The sequence below is a fragment of the Papio anubis genome, chromosome 11, assembly GCF_008728515.1.
Source record: "Papio anubis isolate 15944 chromosome 11, Panubis1.0, whole genome shotgun sequence".
Classification (NCBI taxonomy): Eukaryota; Metazoa; Chordata; class Mammalia; order Primates; family Cercopithecidae; genus Papio; species Papio anubis.
Window position 1 is genome coordinate 17,838,917 of NC_044986.1, and position 22,120 is coordinate 17,861,036.

The 22,120-nt window shown below is 35.8% G+C and overlaps 1 protein-coding gene across 6 annotated transcripts in view; it reads right to left on the reverse strand.

Annotated features, from left to right (window-relative positions):
• ATRNL1 (attractin like 1) overlaps positions 1-22,120 on the reverse strand; it is an 832,634-nt gene that overhangs the window by 539,783 nt on the left and 270,731 nt on the right. For all 6 annotated transcript variants that reach the window (XM_017944361.3, XM_017944358.3, XM_017944357.3 and 3 more), the window contains one exon: positions 10,819-10,912. In XM_017944361.3, the coding sequence (XP_017799850.1) occupies positions 10,819-10,912 (94 nt within the window). The remainder of the gene's footprint in view (positions 1-10,818; positions 10,913-22,120) is intronic.

The following is a 22,120-nucleotide window of genomic DNA, read 5'->3' on the forward strand; positions in this document are numbered from 1 at the left end:
TCTAGTTCTAGATCCTTGAGGAATCGCCATACTGTTTTCCATAATGGTTGAACTAGTTTACAATCCCACCAACAGTGTAAAAGTGTTCCTATTTCTCCACATCCTCTCCAGCACCTGTTGTTTCCTGACTTTTTAATGATCGCCATTCTAACTGGTGTGAGATGGTATCTCATTGTGGTTTTGATTTGCATTTCTCTGATGGCCAGTGATGATGAGCATTTTTTCACGTGTCTGTTGGCTGTATGAATGTCTTCTTTTGAGAAATGTCTGTTCATATCCTTTGCCCACTTTTTGATGGGGTTGTTTGTTTTTTTCTTGTAAACTTGTTTGAGTTCTTTGTAGGTTCTGGATATTAGCCCTTTGTCAGATGAGTAGATTGCAAAAATTTTCTCCCATTCTGTAGGCTGCCTGTTCACTCTGATGGTAGTTTCTTTTGCTGTGCAGAAGCTCTTTAGTTTAATTAGATTCCATTTGTCAATTTTGGCTTTTGCTGCTGTTGCTTTTGGTGTTTTAGACATGAAGTCTTTGCCCATGCCTATGTCCTGAATGGTACTACCTAGGTTTTCCTCTAGGATTTTTATGGTATTAGGTCTAACATTTAAGTCTCTAATCCATCTTGAATTAATTTTCGTATAAGGAGTAAGGAAAGGATCCAGTTTCAGCTTTCTACTTATGGCTAGCCAATTTTCCCAGCACCATTTATTAAATAGGGAATTCTTTCCCCATTTCTTGTTTCTATCACGTTTGTCAAAGATCAGATGGCTGTAGATGTGTGGTATTATTTCTGAGGACTCTGTTCTGTTCCATTGGTCTATATCTCTGTTTTGGTACCAGTACCATGCTGTTTTGGTTACTGTAGCCTTGTAGTATAGTTTGAAGTCACGTAGCGTGATGCCTCCAGCTTTGTTCTTTTGACTTAGGATTGTCTTGGAGATGCGGGCTCTTTTTTGGTTCCATATGAACTTTAAAGCAGTTTTTTCCAATTCTGTGAAGAAACTCATTGGTAGCTTGATGGGGATGGCATTGAATCTATAAATTACCTTGGGCAGTATGGCCATTTTCACGATATTAATTCTTCCTATCCATGAGCATGGTATGTTCTTCCATTTGTTTGTGTCCTCTTTTATTTCACTGAGCAGTGGTTTGTAGTTCTCCTTGAAGAGGTCCTTTATATCCCTTGTAAGTTGGATTCCTATGTATTTTATTCTCTTTGAAGCAATTGTGAATGGAAGTTCATTCCTGATTTGGCTCTCTGTTTGTCTGTTACTGGTGTATAAGAATGCTTGTGATTTTTGCACATTAATTTTGTATCCTGAGACTTTGCTGAAGTTGCTTATCAGCTTAAGGAGATTTTGGGCTGAGACAATGGGGTTTTCTAAATATACAATCATGTCATCTGCAAACAGGGACAATTTGATTTCTTCTTTTCCTAACTGAATACCCTTGATTTCTTTCTCTTGCCTAATTGCCCTAGCCAGAACTTCCAACACTGTGTTGAATAGGAGTGGTGAGAGAGGGCATCCCTGTCTTGTGCCAGTTTTCAAAGGGAATTTTTCCAGTTTTTGCCCATTCAGTATGATATTGGCTGTGGGTTTGTCATAAATAGCTCTTATTATTTTGAGGTACGTTCCATCAATACCGAATTTATTGAGCGTTTTTAGCATGAAGGGCTGTTGAATTTTGTCAAAAGCCTTTTCTGCATCTATTGAGATAATCATGTGGTTCTTGTCTTTGGTTCTGTTTATATGCTGGATTATGTTTATTGATTTGCGAATGTTGAACCAGTTTTGCATCCCAGGGATGAAGCCCACTTGATCATGGTGGATAAGCTTTTTGATGTGTTGCTGAATCCGGTTTGCCAGTATTTTATTGAGGATTTTTGCATCGATGTTCATCAGGGATATTGGTCTAAAATTCTCTTTTTTTGTTGTGTCTCTGCCAGGCTTTGGTATCAGGATGATGTTGGCCTCATAAAATGAGTTAGGGAGGATTCCCTCTTTTTCTATTGATTGGAATAGTTTCAGAAGGAATGGTACCAACTCCTCCTTGTACCTCTGGTAGAATTCAGCTGTGAATCCATCTGGTCCTGGACTTTTTTTGGTTGGTAGGCTATTAATTATTGCCTCAATTTCAGAGCCTGCTATTGGTCTATTCAGGGATTCAACTTCTTCCTGGTTTAGTCTTGGAAGAGTGTAAGTGTCCAGGAAATTATCCATTTCTTCTAGATTTTCCAGTTTATTTGCGTAGAGGTGTTTATAGTATTCTCTGATGGTAGTTTGTATTTCTGTGGGGTCGGTGGTGATATCCCCTTTATCATTTTTAATTGCGTCGATTTGATTCTTCTCTCTTTTCTTCTTTATTAGTCTTGCTAGTGGTCTGTCAATTTTGTTGATCTTTTCAAAAAACCAACTCCTGGATTCATTGATTTTTTGGAGGGTTTTTTGTGTCTCTATCTCCTTCAGTTCTGCTCTGATCTTAGTTATTTCTAGCCTTCTGCTAGCTTTCGAATGTGTTTGCTCTTGCTTCTCTAATTCTTTTAATTGCGATGTTAGAGTGTCAATTTTAGATCTTTCCTGCTTTCTCTTGTGGGCATTTAGTGCTATAAATTTCCCTCTACACACTGCTTTAAATGTGTCCCAGAGATTCTGGTATGTTGTATCTTTGTTCTCATTGGTTTCAAAGAACATCTTTATTTCTGCCTTCATTTCGTGATGTACCCAGTAGTCATTCAGGAGCAGGTTGTTCAGTTTCCATGTAGTTGAGCAGTTTTGATTGAGTTTCTTAGTCCTGAGTTCTAGTTTGATTGCACTGTGGTCTGAGAGACAGTTTGTTATAATTTCTGTTCTTGTACATTTGCTGAGGAGTGCTTTACTTCCAATTACGTGGTCAATTTTGGAATAAGTACGATGTGGTGCTGAGAAGAATGTATATTCTGTTGATTTGGGGTGGAGAGTTCTATAGATGTCTATTAGGTCTGCTTGCTGCAGAGATGAGTTCAATTCCTGGATATCCTTGTTAACTTTCTGTCTCGTTGATCTGTCTAATGTTGACAGTGGAGTGTTGACGTCTCCCATTATTACTGTATGGGAGTCTAAGTCTCTTTGTAAGTCTCTAAGGACTTGCTTTATGAATCTGGGTGCTCCTGTATTGGGTGCATATATATTTAGGATAGTTAGCTCTTCCTGTTGAATTGATCCCTTTACCATTATGTAATGGCCTTCTTTGTCTCTTTTGATTTTTGATGGTTTAAAGTCTGTTTTATCAGAGACTAGTATTGCAACCCCCGCTTTTTTTTGTTCTCCATTTGCTTGGTAAATCTTCCTCCATCCCTTTATTTTGAGCCTATGTATGTCTCTGCGTGTGAGATGGGTCTCCTGAATACAGCAGACTGATGGGTCTTGACTCTTTATCCAGTTTGCCAGTCTGTGTCTTTTCATTGGAGCATTTAGTCCATTTACATTTAAGGTTAAGATTGTTATGTGTGAACTTGATCCTGCCATTATGATATTAACTGGTTATTTTGCTCGTTAGCTGATGCAGTTTCTTCCTAGCCTCGATGGTCTTTACATTTTGGCATGTTTTTGCAATGGCTGGTACCGGTTGTTCCTTTCCATGTTGAGTGCTTCCTTCAGGGTCTCTTGTAAGGCAGACCTAGTGGTGACAAAATCTCTAAGCATTTGCTTATCTGTAAAGGATTTTATTTCTCCTTCACTTATGAAACTTAGTTTGGCTGGATATGAAATTCTGGGTTTAAAATTCTTTTCTTTAAGAATGTTGAATATTCGCCCCCACTCTCTTCTGGCTTGTAGAGTTTCTGCCGAGAGATCTGCTGTTAGTCTGATGGGCTTCCCTTTGTGGGTAACCCGACCTTTCTCTCTGGCTGCCCTTAAGATTTTTTCCTTCATTTCAACTTTGGTGAATCTGGCAATTATGTGTCTTGGAGTTGCTCTTCTCGAGGAGTATCCTTGTGGCGTTCTCTGTATTTCCTGGATTTGAATGTTGGCCTGCCCTACTAGGTTGGGGAAGTTCTCCTGGATGATATCCTGAAGAGTGTTTTCCAACTTGGTTCCATTTTCCCCCTCACTTTCAGGCATCCCAATCAGACGTAGATTGGGTCTTTTTACATAATCCCATACTTCTTGCAGGCTTTGTTCATTTCTTTTTCTTCTTTTTTCTTTTGGTTTCTCTTCTCGCTTCATTTCATTCATTTGATCCTCAATCGCTGATACTCTTTCTTCCAGTTGATCGAGTCGGTTACTGAAGCTTGTGCATTTGTCACGTATTTCTCGTGTCATGGTTTTCATCTCTTTCATTTCGTTTATGACCTTCTCTGCATTAATTACTCTAGCTATCAATTCTTCCACTTTTTTTCAAGATTTTTAGTTTCTTTGCGCTGGGTACGTAATTCCTCCTTTAGTTCTGAGAAGTTTGATGGACTGAAGCCTTCTTCTCTCATCTCGTCAAAGTCATTCTCCATCCAGCTTTGATCCGTTGCTGGCGATGAGCTGCGCTCCTTTGCCGGGGGAGATGTGCTCTTATTTTTTGAATTTCCAGCTTTTCTGCCCTGCTTTTTCCCCATCTTTGTGGTTTTATCTGCCTCTGGTCTTTGATGATGGTGATGTACTGATGGGGTTTTGGTGTGGGTGTCCTTCCTGTTTGATAGTTTTCCTTCTAACAGTCAGGACCCTCAGCTGTAGGTCTGTTGGAGATTGCTTGAGGTCCACTCCAGACCCTGTTTGCCTGGGTATCAGCAGCAGAGGCTGCAGAAGATAGAATATTTCTGAACAGCGAGTGTACCTGTCTGATTCTTGCTTTGGAAGCTTCCTCTCAGGGGTGTACTCCACCCTGTGAGGTGTGGGGTGTCAGACTGCCCCTAGTGGGGGATGTCTCCCAGTTAGGCTACTCAGGGGTCAGGGACCCACTTGAGCAGGGAGTCTGTCCCTTCTCAGATCTCAACCTCCGTGTTGGGAGATCCACTGCTCTCTTCAAAGCTGTCAGACAGAGTCGTTTGCGTCTGCAGAGGTTTCTGCTGCGTTTGTTATTGTTTACTGTGCCCTGTCCCCAGAGGTGGAGTCTACAGAGACAGGCAGGTTTCCTTGAGCTGCTGTGAGCTCCACCCAGTTCGAGCTTCCCAGCGGCTTTGTTTACCTACTTAAGCCTCAGCAATGGCGGGCGCCCCTCCCCCAGCCTCGCTGCTGCCTTGCCGGTAGATCACAGACTGCTGTGCTAGCAATGAGGGAGGCTCCGTGGTCATGGGACCCTCCCGGCCAGGTGTGGGATACAATCTCCTGGTGTGCCCGTTTGCTTAAAGCGCAGTATTGGCGTGGGAGTTACCCGATTTTCCAGGTGTTGTGTGTCTCAGTTCCCCTGGCTAGGAAAAGGAATTCCCTTCCCCCTTGCGCTTCCCAGGTGAGGCGATGCCTCGCCCTGCTTCAGCTCTCGCTGGTCGGGCTGCAGCAGCTGACCAGCACCGATCGTCCGGCACTCCCCAGTGAGATGAACCCAGTACCTCAGTTGCAAATGCAGAAATCACCGGTCTTCTGTGTCCCTCGCGCTGGGAGTTGGAGACTGGAGCTGTTCCTATTCGGCCATCTGTTTACTCTGTTGATGCTTTATTTTGCTGTGCAGAAGCTCTTTAATTAGATCCCATTTGCCAATTTTTGCTTTTGTTGCAATTGCTTTTGGTGTCTTCATCATGAAATATTTGTCCAGGCCTATGTCCTGAATGGTGTTGCCTAGGTTGTCTTCCAGGAAGTGTTAAGAGAAAAATTTATAGCACTAAATGTCCACATCAAAAAGTTAGAAAGCTCTCAAGTTAACCTAACATCATAACTAAAGAACTAGAGAACCAAGAGCAAACAAATCCCAGAGCTAGCAGAAGACAAGAAATAAACAAAATCAGAGATGAAATGAAGGAGATAAACACACACACACACACACACACACACACACACACACACACACACACAAAATACAATAAAAAGATCAATGCATCCAGGAGCTGGTTTTTTGAAGAAAATAATAAAATACATAGACCACTAGCTAGACTAACAAAGGAGAAAGAGAAGATTCAAATGAACACAATCAGAAATGACAAGAAGGGCATTACCATTGACCCCACATAAATACAAACAACCACGAGAGAATATTATGAACGCTTCCATGCACATAAACTAGAAAATTTAAAAAAAAGGATCAATTTCTGGACACATAAACCCTCCTAAGACTGAACCAGGATGAAACAGAATTCCTGAACAGACCAATAATCAGCTCTGAAATTGAGGCAGTAATAAATAGCCTACCAACCAAAGAAACCCAGGATATGATGAGTTCACAGATGAATTCTACCAGATACACTCTCCTCAATAAAAAATTGAGGAAAAGGGACTCCTCCCTAACTCAATCCATGAAGAGAGCCTCATCTTGATATCAAAACCTGGCAGAGACATAACAAAAAAAGAAAATTACAGGTGGATATCCTGGATGAACATTGATGCAAAAATCCTCAACAAAACACTGGCAAACAATTCAGCAGCACATCAAAAAGCTTATCTACCATGATCAAGTAGGCTTTATCCCTGGGATGCAAGGTTGGTTCAACATAAGCAAATCAGTAAATGTGATTTATAATATAAATAGAACTAAAGACAAAAAGCACATGATTATCTCAATAGATGCAGAAAGGGCTTTCTATAAAATTCAACATCTATTCATGTTAAAAACTCTGAGTGAATTAGGTATTGAAGGAACATACCTCAAAATGTTAAGAGCCATCTAAACCAAAACCCAGCCAACATCATACTGAATGCACAAAAGCTAGAAGAATTCTCCTTGAAAACCAGCACAAGACAAGGATGCCCTCTCTCACCACCCCCATTCAACATAGTATCTGAAGCTCTGACCAGGGCAGTCAGGCAAAAGAGATAAATAAAGCGCATCCAAATAAAAAGAAGGGAAGTCAAACTATCTCTGTTTGCAGACAACATGATCTTATATCTAGAAAACCCCATAGTTTCGGCCCAAAAGCTTCTTCAGCTGATAAACAACTTCAGCAAAGTATCAGGATACAATGTGCAAAAATCAATAGCATTTCTATACACCAACAACAGTCAAGCTGAGAGCCAAATCAGGAAAGAACTTCCATTCATAACTGCCACACAATTATGTGTGCCTAGGAAAACACCCAGGCAAGAGAAAGATCTCTACAAGGAAAACGAAAAACCACTGCTCAAAAAAATCAGAGCTGACACAAACAGAAATTCATTTTTAAGTTACAATTTTTGATGATCAGCTGTGTTTTGGGGCAAAACAAGATTGAGAAATATCATTGCTATGGCAAAATGAATAATTTGGTGCTCATCTAAATGAATATTTTGACTGTACTACTGATGTCCTGCCCACTGTGGCTGCCAATCCCTTCCACAAGGTACAACACAGGGAATGCTCTCTTGAAATGTTCACTTTTTTTCCCTAAGCAACTGGTGGAAGGGAATGGCAGCCACAATAGGTGGCTTGAAAACTCTACAAAGAGTATGCTTCTCCATACTCTTCCAATTTCTGTGGCTCCCAGGAGCTTCACACTATTGACAGTGTATACCTAATCCCTGCCAAATATCAACCACCCTAGCTGATCTCATCTTATCAGTTTCCAGATGATTTCACTCCAGGTAAGCCAATGTTCATGCCTCATCTGTCTGCAGTCTATTGTCTCTCTTTAGATTTGTGGCCATTTGATTACCCTGTTTTCTCAGTTCTCCAATGTTTCAAGAAAACTCATGAATTTGCAGTTTATCCAGATTTTTTCCCTTTCATTGTAAGGGTAGAAGCGATATTTTTCCAGCTCTAAACATTCTTGAGCAAAGACCGGAAATGCTATGGTCATGTTCATTTTTACTTCTTTGCTTTTATTGATGCCATTTCCCCTTGTTTCCTATTTTCTTTTCCCAGAAAGTTGATTTTATTACTCCTTCAGGTTCCAGTTCGAACATCCTCTGCTTAAATTTTCCTTATCTTGCCAAAATAAATTAATACTTCCCTTTTCAATGCTACATCAATACTTTCTTCATTCTATTCTATTAAACAAATTTATTGAACACTTACACTGTGGTATTGTTGCAGTGGTCCCCCCAAAACTTCACTCTAGTAAAGGATACAGACAAGTATACAAATAATGCAAGAAAAGAAATGAACAGATATGAAGAGAACCAATTTCAGTTTAGGATGGTTATTAAGAATATGTAAGATATGACATCTGACTAAATACTTAAAACCAAACAGAAATTATCCTAAGAAGTGGAAGGGGTTCATAAGCATATCAAATCACTAATGTAAGAAATTGATATAGTGTATTTTGGTCAGTGTCTTCACTGCTAGTCTGAGATACTTTCAGCAAAATTGTTTACTGATTTGAAGGACTAGCTCTCCTTCCTAACCTTTTTTTTTTTTTCAGGTATAAGCACATTATAGCAATTAATTGCTCTAAGTATAATGAGCCTATTCTTTACTGTTTCATACTCAAAAGCCAAATAAACAAAAAAATAAATGAACGGAATTCTGTGTACAAATACCACCTACAAAATACTCTTTACAAATTAGTATTCCATTATTATCCTCCTCATAAAAAACCATAAATGAGAATGGGGAAAATGTACTTTTATCATTAAGAACTACATAATTGATTTTCTAATATTTTGCACATATGCCAAATCTTATAATTCTATTTTAGCTAAGCTTACAAGCTCACTATTTCAATGAATTAAAATTCTACTTTCTTTTGTCTGTAAACAAAAATGTTACTGTAATACTGTATCACAGAAATAATTATTATGGATAGTTATATGGCTATACTAGTTATGTAAAACTATACTAAGAAGATTGTCAGTGTTTACTATCATGGTAGAATCTCATATATTATTTTTATCTGTAATACTGCCACTATGGTCTATAAAAAATATTTTCATTGCTGCACACTGCTATCCAACCAACATATTTAATAGAAGTTAATCAAGAGAAACAACATTACTTATAACCAGAACCTGCTATTATTACATAATTTGAGGGAATAGGAGAGGATTGCACGAAAGAAGAATGTAGAGTTCCTCTTTAAAAGTTATTAAGAATTTCAAGACCATGATAGCAGAGCACTAAACGAAGTGTGTTGTCCTTGTAAGTGTGGGAACCTGTATAAATTCACAGGCCATATGCCCATGAAGTTGGCCTTACTTATAATCAAGCTTTAGTGTTGCAAAGTATTAGCAGCATCCTTGATCTTAGAACAGAAGATTATGATTTAATTTCATTGGTTTTAAGACCAAAATGGCCTTCCTTAATAGGAATTTCGCCAAGATCTTTTGCTGTGAACTTGTATTTAACTTCAGAGACTATAGAGAAGAAATATAAACTGATTGTGCTTACCTTGTCTGAATTTGAAAATCTGTAATACTTAGGTGGCTAGCTAGGCAAAGACATAATCACCTAACTTGAAATATTTAGGATAACTCTGAAACAAGTAATATATTTATTTTAAATAAAAATAAAAGGATCATTTTCCATGCTTAATAGACTCTAGGTATAAGTTTTTATATATTTATAGTTTTGAAGAATTCTTTATTAAACTTTCCCTATGTTTCTGTAATTATTATAGTTGAGATTTATTATTTGTGTCAAATACAGTACATATATAGCTAATATAAACATGTATTTGTACACATATAATTCAAAACCATAAAAATTTAATTTTAATAATATACATAAACCAGAAAAATAAAAAACAATATAAATAGCCTAAAATGTTGCCTTTTAAAGTTAATTTTTGAAGGAAAATAAAATTTTAGAATAACAACTAAATGCTAAGACAAAAATCATTCATGTAAGTACAGAGAGGAGAGTAGCAATAGTGGGTTCCTGCATACTGAAAGAACAGAGAAAAGAGAGGAAGATGAACATAAGGAACCAGCTGAAAGGGTTAAAGGACAAGAATTATCAGAATAATAAATGACTGAAAAAAGAAGTACATAGAGACATTATATTAGGTATAATATGAAAGAAAACTGTAAAGATAACAATGTAGATTTGATACATAAGATTAAGAATGCTTCTTTCTCTAGAAATGCAAAAGATAACACGTTCTATGGGTTTGTTTTAAAGCCTCCACAAAATTGTTATTTAAAAGGTTTAATTTTTAAAGAGAATTCATTAGATGCAAGTAAATTCTCAAAGGAAAATAAATCATTCTACCAAAAAGACACATGCACCTATATGTTCACTGCAGCACTATTCACAATAGCAAGGACAGGGAATCAACCTAAAAGCCCATCAACAGTGGACTGGATAAAGAAAACGTGGTCCACATATACTACGGAATACTACACAGCCATAAAACATGAAATCATATCCTCTGCAACATGGATACATTATCCTAAGCAAATTAACGTAGGAACAGAAAACCAAATACCACATGTTTTTGTTTCTAAGTGGGAGCTAAATATTGGTACATATGGACATAAAGATGGGAACAACAGACACTGGGAACTACTAGAGAGAGAGAGGCAGGAAAGGGAGAAAGCAGTTTAGAATTATCTATTGGGTACTATGCACATTATCTCGATGATGGGATCAATCATATCCCAAACCTCAGCATCATGCAATATACCCATGTTAAAAACCTGCACGTGTACCCTCTAATCTAAAATAAAAGTTAAAATTTGTAATAAAGGTATGCCTAACTAGCACAACACTAGATTAAAAAGTAAAACATAAAAATTACTTCAACAACACAAATTCAATCCACAAAAGTTCTAAAATGTCATTCTTACTTACAGTTGACATTGGTCACCTTTTATTCCTTTAGTTGTGCAGAAACATTTTCCTGTATGCAGATGACAGATATTTGCATGGCCACTGCATGTACAAGCTGTAAGTGTAAACCAAAATGATACTGAATATTCTACATCACAAACATGCACATTTCACATTTCAAGTATTATTACCTTATTTTTATGTCCTGTAACTTCCTCATGCCATCCAAAAACTAAGGTTAACAGATAATATAAATTATTTTTAATTAAATGGAAGTAAATTCACTTTTCTGAAAATTTTGCGAAATTCCTTAAAGTCTTTTGGGGATATCCTGAAGTCTACTATGGATCTAAGTATTTATCTAATTCTTCTTTGGGCTTCTCTCCATTTTCACTTTGGTATATTTCTTTAATAAAGTGAGTTTCAAAGCATTAGTGCAAGAGCTTTGGACTCAAACAGCTTGACTTCAAAATTTACATCTAAAATCACTATATGACCTTGGACAATTTACTTAATCTGTTTATGCTAAATTTCTTCATCTGTAAAAGAAGAGTAACAGCACTTAGCTTTCAGGATTGATGTGAAAATTAAATGAGGTAATGTAATTTAAGACACCTAACACATATTGAGCACTTAATAATTGGCAGGTATTACTTCTACTGTTATTACTACTGCTAAGATACTGCTAAGAATAATACAAATATAGCTACAAATTGTGTTTTAAAAAAGAACATCTATGTATTTCCTTTAAATTCACCCTTTTTTTTTTTTTTTTTTTTTTTTTTTTTTTGAGGCGGAGTCTTCACTCTGTCGCCCAGGCTGGAGTGCAGTGGCACCATCTCGGCTCACTGCAAGCTCCGTCTCCCGGGTTCGCGCCATTCTCCTGCCTCAGCCTCCCGAGTAGCTGGGACTACAGGCGCCCGCCACCGCGCCCGGCTACTTTTTTTTTGTATTTTAGTAGAGACGGGGTTTCACCGTGTTAGCCAGGATGGTCTCGATCTCCTGACCTCGTGATCCGCCCGCCTCGGCCTCCCAAAGTGCAGGGATTACAGGCGTGAGCCACCGCGCCCGGCCTAAATTCACCCTTTTAAGCTTCTGAGATCATCCTCATTCTTTTAGAGTATCCTTTTAGATCCTTTTAGATCATCCTTTTAGAGTACTAGATGAAACTTTCCATTTTGTAAAAGTTGCATGATTAATTTGATACATATAAACTTGTCTCCTTCTCTCACTTTGCAATCCTTTCTTAAAGAGCACTGTTCAATTATTTAGGACATAAACCTCACATTTTATTGTGTGCAACATCCAGTCAATTGGTAGATTTTAATTTCTACATGTATAATCTCTCTTGTATCTGATCCCTCCTTTTCATTCTAACAGCCACCACAAAGTATTTTCATCTACTTTCTTTTACTGACAACAATATAATCACATAGCAGATATCTTTGCCTTCAGTATTTCTAGGTTACAATTCATTCTCAATCCAATAACACATTCTAAAGAGACAAGGCTGATGGTGTCACTAACCCTTTCAAAAACACCTAATGAGAACTACTGCTGTTCTTGTACACTGCCAGTTAGCTAAACCATTCTATTGACAAAAATGAAATGATATGATCTTTTCCTGAATTGTATAGACACATAAAATTAAGTGAATGAGTCAAAATTTCCCAATGTTCAACTTTTTCATTATTTTTCTTCCAATATCAATAGTAACTCTAACATATATGCTAATGAATTAATAAATGCAAACAAATGTAACCAGATAATCATATTGCTAGTTCAATTGAGTCTCTGAAAGAAAATAGATACTGTATACCTAAGTGACGTATAAGACCAATATGAACATTTTCAAAAGAAGAGACTAAAACAAAGGTCAAAACCAGTAATCTTTGAATCAGATAGAGTCAATAAAAGAGGCAAAAAGAGTGAAAGGCAGAAAGACTGGATGAGGATTATCAGAAACGCCCACTTCAGTGTTAGTAATCCAGTTTTCTGCCTGCCAAGGAAGTGGTTGTCTGTCCTCTTACACAAGCCTAATGAGTGGGACTTCACAGAAGTTTTTGAAGAGTCTGCTGTGGGTCCCCTTAAAATCGAGGTTGTATATTAGAGGAAATTTTGAATTAGGTGTGACCAGCTATGGCTATTTAACTGAGGTAGAAGGACAAATAGAAACAGTTACTTTTAGGAAGCATTTGTACTAACACTGAAGTCAAGAAAAAGAAAGTATATTTCTTCCATCTAGCCAGCATCTACTTAATATTCTGACCAAGAGGATTGTCTGGAAGCACTGGAGGACTTCAAATGAAAACTGAAGTAAAAGTTGCTAGAACAGGAAGAAAGTATGTGTCTCCCACACATCATGAGAATTGCCTCTAGAAAGGTCAAAACTAAGAAGAGAACCCAAAGACACCTACGTGAGAATGGATCAGCCATTGTGCATCTCTCACATAGAGGACCTTAACTAAATATGACAACTATTCTTCACACATAAGACTGTAATTTTCTCCTCTCCCCTAGAAAGATAAAAAAATTATTGAGCCAGGAAAGAAGGAAAATCCTAGGTTAAGAATGAAAGAACATATAGAATAGAGGAAAAGAGAAAATTTGGCTTCAAAATATGTTCAGAATTCTTACTTTTATCTGATCTAGATAATTTTAATTATTTATTTACACACGTTTGCAAATTAATTTCTCTGGAGTTCCTTATATTAACTAAGAGTAAGTCTGAGATTTCATAAAAGATTAAGGGAAAAATGTATTGCACTGAATACATTTTAAAAGGTCAGTGACAGAGAAAACTATTGTATTTTGATTATACTCTATGTCTGGCTTGGGAATGATATAAATTGCATCTATATAAGAAAAAATCTGAAAAAAACGTAAATATTGCTTATTATTTTTGTAAAGACAAAAGATTATGGTGGTGATTTTAAGTGGCATGTACATTTTCTGCTTATAAAACTGTTGGTAATTTATATAATGGGATAATTAAACTATCTAATTTAAGGACTAGATTTCTAATGCTACCACTTGTATCGATCTGTGTGTTGCTCCCTTAACCTATCTTACTGCCTCTTCCTACCAGAAGTAGCCACTAGCCTAAATTTTATGTTCATCAATTCTTTGTTTTTAAAAAGCAGAATATATAAATCATTTATAATATTTAACTTGCCATTAGCAAATGAAGATTACTGCAACAAATTCCTAAAAATAGTACCAAAAAATGGGTCCTGATGACAATACAATTAAGTCAAAATTTAATAATAAACAAATAAAACTCTACTAAAACCCCCATATATCTGGATTTAAAAAAAAAAAAAACAAAAACTCTAGAGGAGTGATTTTAGGAAGATAGTGGAATAAGACTTTCTAGTGTTCATCTCTCATAGAAACATCCATTTGAAAAACTATCCATGCATGAAAATACCTTCCCAAAAGCTAAGGAATCCAAGCAAGAGATTATACCACCTTACTGAAGTCCAAAAGAAAAAAAAATGCATTGAAGAGGGTAGAAAAGCCAGTTTAACATTATCCATATTACCTCTCCCAAAAGCCCAAGCAGCATAACACTAAGCAAGATATCCGCAAGTCAGGGAAGAAGAATGAAATAAGCACTCAACTTTTCACTGGACGGCAGTACCAGGCCTGCCTCTCTGAACCCAGGGCCAGGCATGACCCCACAGTCCCAAGCTCCATGCTGGCCAATGCAGTATCAGAATCCAGACTCATCCCACTACCAGACTAGTCCCTGCATTGTCAGGCTTCAGGCCTTAACACAATAAAGGTCACATATTCCACAATTACTTTTGCATCAACCTATGATATGCCCACAGCTAACATCATACTGAAAGGTAAAAAGTTTTAAGTTTTTTTCTATAATCAAAAAGAAGAGAAGGATGTCCCCCCTTACCACTTCTGTTCAATGTAGTACTAAAAGTTCTAGTCGTAGCAAACAGATAAAAAGAAGAAATAAAGGGCATCCTAATAGGAAATTAAAAAGTTAAATTGCTTCTGTTTGCCGATGACATGATCTTGTCTACAGAAAACCCTAAAGATTCCACCAAAAATATGTTAGAACTGATAAAGAAGTTCAGTAAAGTTGCAGAAAACAAAATCCACATACAAAAATCAGTAATATTCCTTCACACTAACAATGAACTAACTGAAAAAGAAATTAAGACATCACTACCATTCATGATAGCATAAAAAATACTTTGAAGTAAATTTAACCAAGGACTTAAAAGATCTAAATACTGAAAACCACAAAGCATTAAGGAAAGAAATAGTGAGTGACTTATATAAATGGAAAGGTAGCCCATGTTCATGGATTGGAATAATTAATATTGTTAAAATGCCCATGCTACCAAAAGTAATCTACTGATTCAATGCAATTTCTGACAAAATGCCAATGGCATTTTTCACTGAAAGAGAAAAAGCAATTTTAAAATTCATATGGAAATTTAAAAGATGCCCAGTAGCCAAAGCAATCTTGAGCAAGAATAAAACTGAAGGCATCAAACTATTTGATCTCAAAATATACTACAAACCTATGTTAAACAAAATAGCATAGTATCAACATAAAAAAAAAGGAACATCAACCAAAGGAACAGAATATAGAGCCCAGCAATAAACCCAAGTACTGACAATCTACTGGTTTTTGACAAAAGTGTCAAGAACACACAATGGAGAAAAGACAGATTCCTGAATAAATTATGCAGGGAAAACTAGATATTCACATGCAAAATAATGAAATTAGACCCTTATTTGATACACAAAAATCAACTCAAAATGCACTAAAGACTTAAAGGTAAGACCCGAAACTGTAGAAGAAAACATAAGAGAAATGCTACATGACATTGATCTGGGCAAAAATTTCTTGGTTTTCCCAAAAGCACATGCAAAACAAAAGCAAAAATAAACAAATGAAACTGCATCAAACTAAAAATCTTAAGCACAACAAAGGAAATAATTAATAAAGAGACAATCCACATATTGGGAGAAAATATTTACAACCCACACATCTGGTAAGAGGCTAATATTCAAAATACATAAGAAATTCAAGCAACTCAACAGCAAGAAAACAAAGAACATAATTTTAAAATGGACAAAGGACCTAAATAAACTTTTTGTAAAAGCAGACATACAAATGGCCAATAGGTATATGAAAAAATGTGCACTATCACTAATCATTAGGAAAATGTAAATTAAAATGACAATGAGTTATCGCCTCACACCTGTTTAAAATGGCTATTATCAAAATGATGAAATTTAACAAATGCTGGCAGGGATGAGCAGAAAAAGAAACCACGTGCACTGTTGGTGAAAATTTAAAATAACCGTCAATATGAAAAAGGTTTGGAGAGTCATCCGAAGAGTAAAATTACAATTACCATATGGTCCAGTAACTCCTCTTCTGGGTATATATCCAAAGGAAATGAAATCAGTATGCCAGAGAGATAGTTATACTCCTGTGTTCACTGTAGTACTATTCACAATAGCTAAGATATAGATGCAACCTAGGTGTCCATCATTGGATGAAATATATATATATACATACACACACACACATTTGAATACTATTCATCCTTTTTCTTTCTTTTTTCTTTTTTTTTTTTTTGAGATGGCGTCTTGGGCTGAAGTGCAATGATGCAATCTTGGCTCACTGAAACCTCCACCTCCCCGGTTCAAGCGATTCTCCTGCCTCAGCCTCCCGAGTAGCTGGGATTACAAGCAACCGCCATCGCTAATGCCCGTCTGGCTAATTTTTGTATTTTTAGTAGAGACAGGGTTTCACTATATTGGCCAGGCTGGTCTTGAACTCCTGACCTCGTGATCCGCCCTCCTCGGCCTCCCAAAGTGCTGGGATTACAGGTGTGAGCCACTGCACCTGGCTTCAGCTTTTAAAAAGACAAAATGAATTAATGCTAAATGAAATAAACCAGGCACAAAAAGACAAATACTACATGATCTGAATTATATGTGGGATCTAAAAAATATCATTCATAGAAGAAGAGAGTAGAATGATGATTACCACAAGCCAGGGTTAGGAGAGATGGAAGGGGAAGGAGGAAAGGCTGATCAAAGAGCACAAAATTTCAGTTAGGGGGAATATGCTTTAGTAATCTACTGGACAAAATGTATGTTTCAAAATTACTAAGAGTAGATTTTAAATGTTATTAACACAAAAATAATTAGTTTAGTTTCATCCTTCCAAAATGAAAACATATATCAAAATGCCACATTTTACCCCACAAATATATAATACATATAATTATTATTTGTCAATTAAAAATTAAAAATTAAATTCAAAACATAAAGAACAAAGGCGAGTAATGGAACACAAATACAAATCTCCATAAATCTAAATATTATTTTTTAATTAAAGAGCAGAGAAACACATCACAGAGAAATAACCACAACAAATATGATACTCATTATAAATAATGTGTATACATAACATACATGAGAAAAAATAACCTATCAATAATAACAATGAAGATGAATAGGCTTAACTTATATATTTTGTCTCATAAAGAACAACCAACTACATGCTCTAAAGTAGACCCACATTTAGAACCAAGTGACTCAGAAAAACTAAGAATAAGAGATAGAAAAGGTTTACCAGGCAAACGGAAACAATAAGAATGCAGAGATTACAAACCTGGTATCAATTAAATTAAAATAAAACTTAACCCAAAAAGGCATTAAATATGACAAAGACCTTTTTAGTACCAAATCTAAAAGTCACCATGAATATATAACAGTTATGAATATTTCAGTGACAGATAACAAAGCAACTATGTTTACAAGCAAAATCATAGAAGATACAAGGAGTAAGGAGACAAATAAAAAGACTTTAGCACACCACACCAAGTAGAAACCAGCACACCACTCTTAGTACAAAAGAGTAGATACAAAATATGAAAAACTGTAAAAGGCCTAAAGAAAATAATCACTAAGTTAGATATTATAACAAGATAGCCGAACAGATTTCAAGCTTTTGCCTTGATACTAAACAATATGCCTTCTTCCCAGCTACACATAAAACATTCACAAAACATAATCATGTATTATGTCACAGGAAAACATCAGTACCTTACACAAAGTGATAACGACGCTTCATCACACAGTAAAACTAAAAATGTACAATAAACACAGATTTGATGTGTGATGATGACGATACTATATATCATAATGTAAGTAGTAGATTTATAGTAGTGATATGAGTGATCAGATTCACAATAGTCAATAGTCAGTAAGTGGAAACAACCCAAAGGCCCATCAACTTATGAATGATAAAATATACATACAATGGAATATAATTCAGTAATGAAAAGAAATAAAGTACTAATACATGCTACATAAATGAATCTAAAAACAAAATGCAGTGAAGAAAAGCCAAACACAAAAGATTACATATTGCATTACTCAATTTATAGGAGATATTTAAAACAAGTAAATCCATAAAGTCTGAAAGCAGATTTGTAGCTGCCCAGGGCTGGGTTGTTTAATGATTATGGGTTTTCTTTTGCAGTGATGGAAATGGTTGGAAATTGATACAGGTGTTGCCTGCACAACACTGTGAATGTCCTAAACACCACTGGATTGCAGACTTTGTAATAGTTAATTTTGTGTTACCTGAATTGTACCTCAATAGAAAACAATTATATTAATAGAATAATAACATGCAACTAGAAATTGAAATTAACATTTGTTGGGGCTCAATCAGGCTGTGGGAAAAATATTAGAGATTTTATATAGATAAAATTTATCTATCTCTATAAAATATTAGAGATAGAGATAGACACAAATCTTGAAAGGCCAAGAAGTTTGCATAGCTTCGGTAATAGAACGGGCTGGCTAAAGGTGACCTCGTCTCTTTACTGTTAAACAAATTAAAGTAGCAACAAAGGAAGGCATCCTAGTTTACCTAGCTAGCTTGTTTACTCATGTGATCTTAAGACTAACCTTTCATGTACCTTGGGTGCTTAAGTGCTTTTTACTGGAGAAGTCCACGGTGTCAATTACCTTCTACTGGTGATGACTCAAGCCTTTGTTAATCAGTCTTACTGAATAAATGCAAGTCTCACTAGCTGATCAAGGCAGTTGCAACTGTTTACAGTACTCGGTAGGGAGTGTGTAAGCAGCTTGAACACCCTCAGCTGGATTGGCAAAGCAGAATATCTCTGTGTCAAGTATATGTTATTAATCCGTCACCCAGTCAGGGGTCTACAAGGGACAGCCCCCCCGCAGCTGGTACCCCTGTGAAAGGAGTGCTGCCGCAAACATTAATGTCATTTATTAGCAACAAGTTGTGAAATATTTAGAGAAAAATTTAACAAAATATGAGTAAGCTCTATACACTGACAACCATATCTACTGAAAGGATTTTTAAATATCTAAATAAGTGGATATACCATGCACATGAATTGGAAAATTATATACTGGTAAAGTATCATTTCTCCCAAAATTTATATAACAAATTCTATAAAATTTCAATAAAATTCCAGCCAGCTTTTTTGTAGAGACTTGCAAGCTACTTCTAAAACTTATATACATCTTAAAACATGAAGGGAAAAAAAGCATTTAAAAAAGACGAAGACAGAAGCCTTGAAAGACATAATTTCAAGATGTGCTTTAAAACCATAGCAATTAAGAAAGTTTGGCAATGACATTAGGCCAAAGAGAGTGATCAAAGGACCAGAATAGAGAAGACAGAAACAATCCTACACATATTCCATCAATTTAGTTTTCAACAAATGTGCTAAGGTAATTCAATGAGAAAAGAATTGCCATTTCAACAAATGGTGCTGGAACAACTGGATATCTGTATGGGAAAAAAGGAACCAGTATCACAACCTCACATTACACACAAATTTTACTCAGAATTAACCACAAATTTACATGTAAGAGTTAACACTAAACAATCTCTGGAAGAAAAAACAGAGAAAAAAAATTTGCATCCTTGGAGTAGGTAACGATTTCATGCATGTGATACAAAAAGTATAAAATATCAAAGAAAAAATCATATATTATAATTTATCAACTTTAAAATGTCTTCATTTTATAAGAGGATACTCTTAATAAAATGAAAAGTGAAGTCATAGGCTGAGGGAGATATTCACAATCCATGTATCTGAGGGAGATCTTTTATCTGAAATATTATAAGATCTCTTAAAATTTAACAGAAGGAAGAAAACTAGACCAGTTTTTAAAAGGAGACAAAAAAATCTGAATAAATACTTCACACATACAAGCAGAAAAGACAGACAACTTGCTAATAAACACAAGAAAAGATATTTAATGTCCTTAGCCATCAGACAAATGTAATTATAAATCAACAAGACATATCATCAAACACATATTATAATGGCTAAGATGTAAAAGATTGATAATACTAAATGTTGACAATAAAATGAAACACTAAAATCCTCATAAACTGCTGGCAGAAATATGCAATGATACAATTACTTTGAAAAACAGTTTGACAATTTCCTATAAGGTGAAGCATACCTTTACAAATTTATGATAGTACAAAAAGCAATTCCACTCTAAGGTATTTACCCAAGAGAAATGCAAGACGTGCACACATACACTTACACATAACTATTAAGAGTAGTTGTACTGCTACTTACTAAAAACTAGAAACAAACCAGGCGTGATGGAATAAACAAAACGTGGTATATCCAGACAATAAGATACTACTCAGCAAAAAAAAAGAAATTAAAATGCTGAGTGAAAGAAATCAGAAACAAAAGTGTCTATTTTATTTTATGTATGCAAAACTTTAGAAGTAACAAATACAGTCACTAGCAAGGATCATCAAACTATACATGAGCCAAATCTAGCTTGTCTCATATTTTTGTATGACCCACAAGCTTAGGGTAGATTTTTAAAATGTTTAATGGTTGAAGAAAAAAATGAAGAAAAATGCATAACATGAAAATTTCATGAAATTCAAATTTCAGCGTATATGAAATAAGTTCTACTGGAATATAGCCACGTTCATTTGTTTAGATAATATACATGACTGCTTTCATTTTATAGAAGCAGAGTAGAGCTGCTACACACAGACCAAATGGCCCATAAAGCATAAAATATTTTCTTAAAAGAAACAAATACCTATATTTGTGACCAAAAAAAATTAAAAAGCAGGCAGTATTTGGCTGCACCTTGGGGCAGGTGAGGAAGTGATGGGGAGGAGATACAATGGAAACTTTTGGGGTGAAAAATATGTTTATCTTGATTGTGGTAGTGGTTCCTTGGGTATACAGAATTTGACAACATTTACCTAAGGGTATTTTTAAAGAACATGCACTTAATATTTATAACTAATTCTATGAAGATAAAATATATATAGTTATGACAACATGATGTTCCTTGGTAGGGAATTGAGAGAAGTTAATATATTTACGTTCATTCGATTGCATAGGTTTTGCATCATTTAGTCCTTTAATAACATAAAGTCACATTTTTTCAAATATGAAATGAAGATAATACTAATTAAATAATTTTAATTTTAAGACCTGTACTGTTAGATTGTGCCTATTTATAAATGCAAAATAATATATTTTAAATTAGGTTACTTTTTGATATTTTCCTTGCTTCTCAGTCGATACCAAGTCAGCTAAAGTACAATTATTTAAAGGGCATCAAAGAAAGTGAAACTTACATAAAATAAACAAAACTGCATTTTTTTAAGTCTATATTTGGAAAAGGTAACTAAATTTTAAAGTATTTGAACATACATCATGCTGTCTTTACTTCATTTAGTCAACAAATATTTATTATCTTAATTTTAAAAGTAGCATAATTTGTTATAAATAACATTTTATGATAGATGTCTCACATATCCAATTTAAAATATATTTCTGAATATTTGTATATTTTTGGAAGCAGTACCAAGTATGATATATTCAATGCTGAATTTTGCAATTTTCTTATGTGACCCTTGATTTGGAAAGGTATCAATCTTTTTTTTTTTTTTTTTTTTGAGACGGAGTCTCACTCTGTGGCCCAGGCTGGAGTGCAGTGGCCGGATCTCAGCTCACTGCAAGCTCCGCCTCCCGGGTTCACGCCATTCTCCTGCCTCAGCCTCCCAAGTAGCTGGGACTACAGGCGCCCGCCACCTCACTCGGCTAGTTTTTTTTGTATTTTTTAGTAGAGACGGGGTTTCACCGTGTTAGCCAGGATGGTCTCGATCTCCTGACCTCGTGATCCGCCCATCTCGGCCTCCCAAAGTGCTGGGATTACAGGCTTGAGCCACCGCGCCCGGCCCGAAAGGTATCAATCTTATGCCTATAGCACAACTGGAAATTTT